This window comes from Diabrotica undecimpunctata, chromosome 6 (assembly GCF_040954645.1).
Source record: "Diabrotica undecimpunctata isolate CICGRU chromosome 6, icDiaUnde3, whole genome shotgun sequence".
NCBI classification, from domain to species: domain Eukaryota; kingdom Metazoa; phylum Arthropoda; class Insecta; order Coleoptera; family Chrysomelidae; genus Diabrotica; species Diabrotica undecimpunctata.
The window spans coordinates 126524665-126535097 of NC_092808.1; the positions used below are offsets into that span (position 1 = coordinate 126524665).

The window sequence follows — 10433 nt, forward strand, 5'->3', positions numbered from 1 at the left end:
AGATGCTATGTATTTTCTACCCTTTTATATGGAGTCGAAACCTGGACCTTAACGGAGGCAACATCCAAACGATTAGAAGTCTTCAAAATGTGGTGCTATCCATCATGTTACAAGCGACACCGTGATCCAACGTATGAATAAATATCTGGAAATTATGCGTATCATGAAAATCAGAAAGATGACATACTTAGGGCATGTGATGCGCAATGAGAAGTATCAAGTAATTCAACTAATTTTACAAGGCAAGATAGAAGGCAAAAGATCTCAAGGGCGCAGAAGGACATCGTGGTCGAAGAACATCAGACAGTGGGCAGGAATGACTACCATACATCTATTTAGAGCAGCTAACAAAGTTGTATGGACCAACGTATTTGCCAACATCCACAGAGGATAGGCACCAAAAGAAGAAGATATATATATATATATATATATATATATATATATATATATATATATATATATACAATGTGTCTACGATGTATATATATATATATATATATACATATATATTATTATAATATAATATACAAAATATATATTATCTATTTATATTCTTACCTGTTATATAAATAAATATCCGGTTGCCATAGTTCATGCTCAGCTAGGTGTAAAACTGAAAGATTTCCATAATTTTCAGGATCCCATTTTAACTTTTCATCGTTCCAATTCTATATAACAATTAAAATATGAATTTAATATATATCTTACAAAAGATAATTAAATAAATGAAACATTTAAAAATAAATAAGTTGCAGAGAATCTTCCTAAGGCTGTTGAAAGAACTTCTGGCTTTTTCAATATGAGTTTTTATTTCGTAGCTGTGATCCCAAGTATTATTAATATTGCAGCCCAAATAGCATATGTCCACTCTTTTTAATGGTGTATCGCCTATTGTAATTTGAGCGCATAAATTCGAATATAAATTCGAGTGTCCTATGGCCGAACTTCACGATCGACGATGTGAAATAATTCGAAGTCGTGGAGTAAATGATTTATTGGTAGCTAGCTTCAAAATAAGTACACTAGACGTAACTTCAAACTAACCTAGCGTACTTGGCTGAGATAAACATTCTAATAAACTAAATACTAAAAAGAGTTTAACCCTTATTTATAAGCTCACAAATATAACTACAATTTATTAAAAAGACCACTCCTTTGTAACTTGCAGCTTGTAGCTTTGTATCTAGGTGCTTACATAAATATAATTCGAATTATAATATTATTGCAACATAATTTAGCAATTGATCTAATATTACCGGAAGGTAAATAACCTCGTAATTAAAATATAGACATCAATTTCCATTAAATAGGTAAAATATTATATAGGTATATGGGAAGCTAGGATCGATGTAAGATTACAAATTAAAGGGTTTAATTTGTGATTGAACAGTAACACAAATTTTATATTAAGTATAATTAAAATATTAACTTACCATCCGCAACCAAGCGTAAACTGTAAGTGATGATTTCATTTCATTAAACTCAAGATGTCGTATACCCATTCCAAATCGTACAGTTGTTACATTGTAATGTTGAGCAGGTCTAGAAAATTTGTCATAATTTAGCAACAGATCATGACGAAGTTTGTCCGTAAATGTTTCATTCCAAATCGGTTGTGGCCCAATCTCTGGAAATTATAAACATGTTAATTATAAAAAATGCGACTAAATTATGATAAAGTGGAAAACCTGTTTCATTACGACCTTTAAACTTTTCTTCTTCTTCTTCTTCAAGTGCCCTGTCCGTTGCGAACGTTGGCTATTAACATGGCAATTCTGGTCTTATTTGCGGCGCTTCTGAATAGTTCGACCGATGTGAGCCCGAACCACTTCCTCAGATTTTGGAGCCACGAGTGTCTTCTCCTGCCTGGCCCTCGCTTACTGTCTATTTTTCCCTGGACAATCAATTGCAGTAGACGGTACTTATCGTGTCTCAATATGTGGCCTAGATATTCAAGCTTTCTTTGTTTAATTGTATTCACGATTTCTTTCTCCTTTCCGATTCTTTGGATTACCTCTGTGTTGGTGACATGTTCGGTCCAGGATATACGAAGAATGCGTCGGTACACCCACATTTCGAATGCTTCTAGTTTTCTCGTGAGCATTTCCGTCAGCGTCCAGGCCTCCACACCATACAGTAAGATCGGAAAAATGTAGCATTTAACTAGACGTAGTTTTAGGGGAAGAGACAAATCCCTGCTTATGAGGAGCTTTTTCATATTGCTAAATGCTGCTCTAGCTCGTTCTATTCTCGCCTTAATTTCTGTGGCCTGTTCTTATTTTGCATTTACGTTGGTGCCAAGGTACACATAAGATTCTACATGGTCAATTAGTATGTTACTTATCCGTAACTGTCGAGCAGGCTGTTGCTTCCTGCTTATCAGCATCCACTTTGTCTTCTTGAAGTTGAGGCTCAGGCCGTATTCCTCACTAACTGAATAAACTCTTTCCATTACCTGCTGTAATTCGTCTATGGTACTGGCAAGGATCACCGTGTCGTCGGCATATCTTATATTGTTTGTTAACTCGCCGTTTATTTTTATGCCCTCATTTGCATTTAAACTTTTATTAAACATAATATTGGGAATAAGACATACATATGATTTATTTATTTGACATTTCGGCTTCAGAGGGTTATGCTGAAAAAAATAACATACTAATCCGTATCTTAATTTATTCGCATCTTCTTTAATTATCAATTCATTAATTTTACTTGTCTAATTCAGTTAAATAATAATTGATAAACTACTTACAATGCCGTAGATAACTTCTAATGTATAATGATACATATATTTAAAACCATATAAATAAAAATGAATCACCGAAATGTTTGTACGCGCTTAACTTCAAAAGCACTGCACCAAATTGGATAAATCTTATTTTTATGTGTTCTTTGTATAAGTATATTGTATAAGTTCCAAGACTTAAATTGTGGCAAGCTTAACAACAACTCGATATTAGTCCATACCTTTTAGGAATAATCTCAGAAGTATACAGGGATAACACTACTTACCTAAAAATCGGAAATAGACTATCAGAGCCAATAAAAGTAACTAAAGGACTAAGACAAGGATGCAGTATGTCACCCTTACTATTTAATTAATATATTGAGGCTGCCCTCCAAAATTGAAAAAACCCCTGCCAGAGAATGGGAATCCCCATAGGAAATGACGTACTCCCTGAACTTTACGGATGACCAAGTCATCCTAGCTCAAGATTTTTATGATCTAGAATTTATGATAAAGCGTCTATACAGAGAATATGTAAAATAGGAAAATTTAAATAGTTAGGTTCACTCATTGATAAGAACAGCTTGGTAGAAACCAAAATTAAACACCGAATTAATCAGGGACGTAAGATTGTAGGATTTCTGAACTCCTTATGTTGGGATCGCAACATTTCCAAAAGGATCAAAAAAAGAATATGGTTGTTATGGCTCTAAATAATGGACAATATAGCAGACTTGAAGAGAAGATTGTTGGTAGTTGAAATGGATTATTTGAAAAGAAGTGCTAGAACATCAAGGCTGAAAAGGAAGACCAACCAATCTATAAGAAATAACATGAATGCTTCAGAAACGGTCATTGACAGAATAGAAAGAAGAGGTTTAAAATGGTTTGGACACCTATTGAGAATGCCTGACGAACGTTGGCCCCAAAAACTGCACAGATGGAAGCCCCCTGGAAGAAGAAAAGGAGGTAGACCTCGACGCTCATGGAATGAAGAAATTAGAAGAGCGATGGAATCGAGAAGTTTGGAGGAGGAGCATGCCTTGAACCGGGAGGATTGGCGGAGGAGAACGAGAATACGGCGATAGCCGTCTAAAAAATGTATTGTATTTACAAGTTGGATCCTGTAATATATTGTTAAGAACATGCATTCGGCTTAGCCCATATAACGGTTGCATCTCGAGAACTGAAACTTTTCTCAGAGAAACACAATGAAGTTTTGATATGTTTGAAGGATTTATGTGTGATGATATCCTGCAAGATATTAAATCAATTACGAATAATAATCGATTTAATTCGATAATCGATTTCGATTATCGCATCAAATATCGAATCAATTCGATTTGATTCGATATTTGATGCGATTCGATTCCGATTCGATTCGATAACTGATTCGATAATCGATTTAATTTGATAATAGATTCGATTCAATATTTGATTCGATTCATGGACCTTAACTGAAGCAGCACTGAAGAGACTCGAAGCATTTGAGATGTGGTACTATAGACGCATGTTGAGGATTTCCTGGATAGACAGATTTACCAACGAAGAAGTAGTACTACATAGAATGGGTAAAGAACGCGAACTAGTCATAACCATAAAACGTCGCAAACTAGAATACCTGGGCCATATAATGCGCAATGAACAACGATACAACCTACTTCGAACCATAATTCAAGGTAAAGTGCATGGAAAAAGAGGTCCAGGACGAAGAAGAATATCCTGGCTGCATAACCTGCGAGAATGGTTTAACTTAACCACTACCGGACTTTTCAGGGCAGCAGTCAACAAAGTCAGAATAGCTATGTTAGTGTCCAACATCCGTAACGGATAGGCATCATAAAAAGAAGAAGATTAGATTTGATTCGATTCGATTTAGTATTTGATTTGATATTTGGTTCGATTCGATCATCTAGTCGATTCGATAATATATTCGATTCGATAATTGATCCGATAATCAATTCAATTCGATAATCGATTCAATTTGATAATTGGTTTGATTCGATAATCGATTCGATATGATATTTAATTCGATATATAATTCGATTCGATAATAATCGGTTAAATTTTATTTGAAATTAAATTTACGCTACTTCCCATTCTCATGATTTGTGTTCGTAGTGATATTTGTGAGAACGAATTCTGGATTGAAGCAGTTTTGTCTGGTTTGTCCAATATAGACATCTTCACAGTTAGTACATGTTTACTACATTGTAAGTTTTTAAATTCATCAAATCTTATATGAATAAAAAAAATCAAAGAATGAGTTGGCTTTAGTAGAAATTAGGTTTTAGGTGTTGATTAAAATTAATACTTAGATTGTAAGAATATTTCTAAAAATTGTTCCAGGAGTAACTAGTATTGAACAAAAATCAATTAAACTAAGTTATGTGAGCTTAAATATGATGTGATTATATTGTGAATTATATATGAAAAACCTCAACAAATAAAGAAGCCGATAAAGCAGGAAGTTCGTTGTTTTGATCTATCACCCACAAAATTCGAAGACCAATACAACAAACAATCCGTTGTGCGCGATTTAAATCAAATGTGATAGTGATTATTATGATAATGAGATGATGATATAAAAAACGTGGTTATATTTTACGCTATAAGGATTATTATACTAAAATTATAATTCTGTCGATTTATCTAAACAAAAAGCTATTATTTTTTGATGAGGTGGCTTTATTCAAAGATTAACCAGTTAACATTAATAATAAATTATAATCTTACTTGTAGTAGTAAATTTTGAGTGAACACAGCCTTGTAAATATACAACTGAGTACAAAAATATATATATTAACATGATATTGGACTCAGTTTTTGCAAAGACAACACCCAACTAAAAGAAGAATGAAAATCATCTAAATAAAGTTTAATTTGATAAATATTTCCTGTGTGGACATTTATCGCTTCTCCCCCACTTTTGTCAATTAGCCTCAATGATTTTATTTCTGTATTTCATAGGCGGAATATTTGGGGCTTATAAAAATTATTTATATGAAAATAATTAGTTCAATTAAACACAATCTTGTCACCGTTCATCACCATCAACAAACTCAGTTTATTATAATTTAGTTAATAGATGATATTGCTTTGTAAAAAGTTAAGTTACTCAACAAAAAAAGTTTCTTATAAGGTTTTAAATATCTTCAACACAAAATATATTTTAAAAATCTCTAACTTCCTCGATAAAAGCTGTGATAATGTTAAAATATGTTTAGTCAACCTTCTATTGCATGAATTTATCTTATTTTATTTTTTGACAAAATAAAATAAAATTATATTAAATTACTCTTAATAGATGTGTGTGGAATTCACCGTTACATATTTTTTTTAAATGATCCGGTTTTTTAGAAAAATAAAATGTGCCCATTTAGGAACATTATAAAAACTTATTAGCACCAATTGTCATATACATTAGATCAACGTATTGTCAGTATCAAACCATTCCAAATTGTGAAACTTCTTAAAACAGTTACTACTTTTAGAATGAAAGCATAAATGCACCTTACATTTCTCTCACTGGACCCTTGATTTTCTCTTGCAGTTTATCATCTTACCTCTTTCCCTGTTTACAGTCCAGTTTGGCCAGTGTGAAAACTGATCTGTTTGTACATATATATTGGGTCTAGGTTCAATTCATCTTCTTTTGGATGGTTGTTCAGGTGTGGAACTTCTAGGCCGACCTACTTTTCTTTTTTGTAAAATACCACTGTTAGTTTGTTGTTCAGCTAGAATTGTTTTGAAATTCAGCAGTTCAATTTGTTTTTTGATTCGCCTGTCTAATAGCCAAGCATTGACTACCGCTACATCCAGCATATTATAGAAAATACGGTGGTACCATTTTTTATGGTATATAATCCCAATAAGGAATTTTACAAATCCACACCTCCCATGTGCCTTTTATATTGTTGTACAATGTCTGGGCAATCAATTTTTTTCCTAGTTCTTTCGATGCGAAAGAATCTTTCCACTTTGGCTGTTGGTTGGGTTCCACAATAATCTGACAGTAAAGACACAATTTTGTTATCACACCACTATACTGGACTGTATGTATTGCAGTCGTCTCATAAGTACCAGAGTGTTCCTGAATGCTTTCCCTTTGTAATTTTTTAATTTCTTTCTTTTGCCAACCTTTATAATTCAGAATTCAATTTGTCGGATTATTGCGATAGAATGTATGCCTCGTTTTGATAAATATGACACCAGTTGTATACTTGAAAAATAATTATCGTAAAAGAGTTTGTGGTGTTTATTGGACGGTATTTCTCTGCTCAATCGAACTACAGCATTACTAGCAGCGCCCAAATTTACTTCATTCGGTAATTCTGTGTAACCATCTTTCCAGCCAAAATTTCTATATTTCGATATTCCTAAAAGAACCCACATCTTGTATCCCCATTTATGAGACTTTTTGGGATTCGAAACTTATAGGAAAGACGATGATGTTGGAATACCTTCAAATTCGTCCATTTTTTTTCTGAAAAGAAAGTTTACTTCAGGTTTATTCAAATTAATTTACTTAAACCAATAATGCATTAAAGAAGTCTACCAACCTGCAAAAAATAAACTATAAAATATTTCCCTTTTTCAGTGTCAAAATTTACCTTTAGCGCACAATGTTCCTGGATGGGAACAGTAACAATTTGGGTCAAATACTAACAACAACAAAGTAAATTTATTATTTCAATATTTCAGTAGATCCTTACAACACTTATACGCGTGCTACACTAACAACGTACCCCAAGGTCATTTCAAACAAAACTGCTATTTATTTAAACAACCGATGGGTATATCAGCAACACACAATAAACACAATAAGAACGAATGTTCCCAAGAGGGAACAAGATGTGTACGCGGTTAAAATTGTCGATAACAAATACTCATGGAAATTCTATATTTTTAGTTTCTACTTGGGTCCTTTATGGAATAGAGGAATAAAACTAATTTCAACAACAAAACATAAATGGAAAACAATTCTATATTTAAAAATAAATCACAACTGTCAAAATTCTGAACAATATTTGTTTCATTGATTCATTTTAAGCGTGGAACATTAGTTTTTTAATACCTAAGTAGTGCAAATTTGCGCCCTTCAATAACTACTTGGTAACGTGTTGACATTTTCAGTCTTCACCGCCCGGAGGGAGTGTAGGGGTCGTCGTGATGTCGAATACAGTCTATCTCCATAGATCTCTGATTTTATCATTCGAATTCCTAAAATTTTTCTCCAACATAGCATGTCAATGACGTCTATCTTTCTCCTTTCGGATTGTCTCTGCGTTAGTAATTGGAATATCAAACAGTTTTCAATCAATGAAAACAATTACCTCTTCTTACCTCTTCTTGACTGTTCGTAAGGACATCATCTACAACCACAGTTTATTTGTTTTTTATTTTGTTTATTTTTCGACCATTTATTGGGATGCACTTTTTCAATTCTTCAAGGGCTGTTCTCAGAATATATTTTGTGTATATATTAATCAGAATTAGTAGTGGAAACAGCATAATATCCTTGCCTAATACCTTGTCTATATAGACAAATTGAACAAATTCACGAGAGGATTTCAGTACAGTGCTTATGAGAAGCGACGTTGCCGCTTAGGCCGCTAGAAGAGAAATCGTTCTCCGAGAACGATTTCCGAAGTGGAAATTGAAACGTCAAAAACGTATTTTAACCTTTAATTGTGGCTTATTCCCATTTAAATAGTAATTAATTTAAAATGTCACAAGAAAATAGCTTCAGAATAGTTTTATTTAGCTACAAAGAAATCAGTAATGAAAGGGTTAAATGAAAAATTTCATAATCAGTGGATTGAAACTTACGGTACTGTTAGGTGGCCCCTTGTTCACCAGAATTAAATGCACCTGAAATTTTTTTATTTGGTTTCTAAAAAACATTTATAAAACTGACTTTACTCTAAGCAATAATTAAAATTAAGCATTCAACTATTATTATATTTTCTATGTTGATTGATCTTATTTCTGGTAAATAAAACTGTGAGGGCTTAGTCTCTCTCCGTATAGTAAAATAGAATGTGCTATTTAACGTGATGTAAAATAAACAATGTATTTACACAATAGCTTCAACGACTGAAAATAGATATATAATATGGCATATCAGTTGAAAGAGAATTTAAAATTTAAACGTAAAATGTCAAAATATATAGGGTGGCACATATAAAAAACATAATGTGGTATTATATTTCCTTATTGAGACCCTTTTGAGAATTTTTTTGTGCGCCACTGTGTCGTCTTTGACATTTTTCAATAATCGTCCTGTATCTCGCTAATGTATGGAACTATTGATGATTTGATTAGGCAATCGTTGTTACTTTAACTTTAACTACTTTTTTTCCATCTTCTCTAGTTTTTCGTATGCCCTGTAAAACATACTAATTTAGGGCACCCTGTATAGACTATGATCCGTACTATCGATTTGATTAGGCAACCGTTACTTTAACCTTAACTACTTTTTTTCTATCTTCTCTAGTTTTCCGTATGCGCTGCAAAACGTACTAATTTAGGGCACCCTGTATAGACTATGATCCGTACTATCAGGATAGCCCTGTTAGCCATTCTATTATTCTTCGTAGAAAGCCAGTAGGAGACACGTACTTTCGTTAAGTTCTTAATATAAAACCGACAAATGTCTATGATTGTTTACATCTCATGTCTGTAAGAATCATGTATCAGTTAGGAATTTTAAAATACTTCATTATCCGGTAAAGTTTATTAGTTCAACCCGATTCTTTATCTATAGTTTGTTGTCAAACATAAATCCTTCGCTTATCTCCATGCTCTTTAACTATTCTAAAAGATGACAGGAAATGCAAAATCTAACGTAATTTCAATGTCAAAGATCCATATTTCCAGCGATAAAAGGTACGCCCACGGAATAGGAATAAATAAAATCACTGTTAAGCAGATATAAACAATTTATTGATAATCTCAAAAGCAAATACAAAGCTATATAAAAGTATGCAACAGTTTAAATAAAAATTCTCGTTTTTTCACATACATAATAACCTCATAAAATTTCTTTAAAAGTATAAATTGTAGCCTAGGAAGAGTTATAATATAATCTTCGATAACGTCAAGGACAAAAGTTCCAATATACGCAAATTCTTTGCAATCGAAAAAGTAAATGTTGTTTCTACATTGTATTTCGCTTTTTTAACACAATCAATTGCACTCATCTTATATTTTATAAATAATCTCATTTAAAAGTAAGGCCATACAATAATATCTAGAATATACAAATAAATTAGATTTTATTTCCCATTTTGGTATTTCCAATCCATATTTTTTAAAATGCGCTCACACGTACAGCTTACACTATATAATTGAAAAAATAAATAAGTTATAGAGCATTTTTTAAATTTATCTGCTGCATAGATTGATTCATGAGGTTCGTCCTAATAACCGTACACAGCAGAAATATGCGTCACAGAATCTTGTTTCGAGCAAAGCATTGAACAATTTCGATAGCCTATTACATAATATTGTTTTCTCTTATTAATGATATACTATTTCTGCTGTATACAGCGTCAGTAGTCTCCCCGTCATCAATTTATCTGAAACCCTTAACATTTAATTTAGAGTTATAGTTCAGAACAGTTTAAAATGTTTGCAGAATGAACATGAATATTATGTATTTGAACTAAACTATAATAATTAATTTTAGAAAGACATTTGT

The 10433-nt window shown here is 32.5% G+C and overlaps 1 protein-coding gene across 1 annotated transcript in view; it reads right to left on the reverse strand.

Annotated features, from left to right (window-relative positions):
• Positions 1-5593, reverse strand: part of LOC140442814 (acetylcholine receptor subunit alpha-L1-like) — a 29532-nt gene extending 23939 nt beyond the window's left edge. Inside the window, exons 1-3 of the mRNA XM_072533786.1 lie at positions 5465-5593; positions 1434-1627; positions 559-668 (exon numbers count right to left, since the gene is read on the reverse strand). Coding sequence (XP_072389887.1) covers positions 559-668; positions 1434-1627; positions 5465-5537 — 377 coding nt within the window. The 5' untranslated portion in view covers positions 5538-5593. The remainder of the gene's footprint in view (positions 1-558; positions 669-1433; positions 1628-5464) is intronic.
• Positions 5594-10433: the final 4840 nt, after the last annotated feature.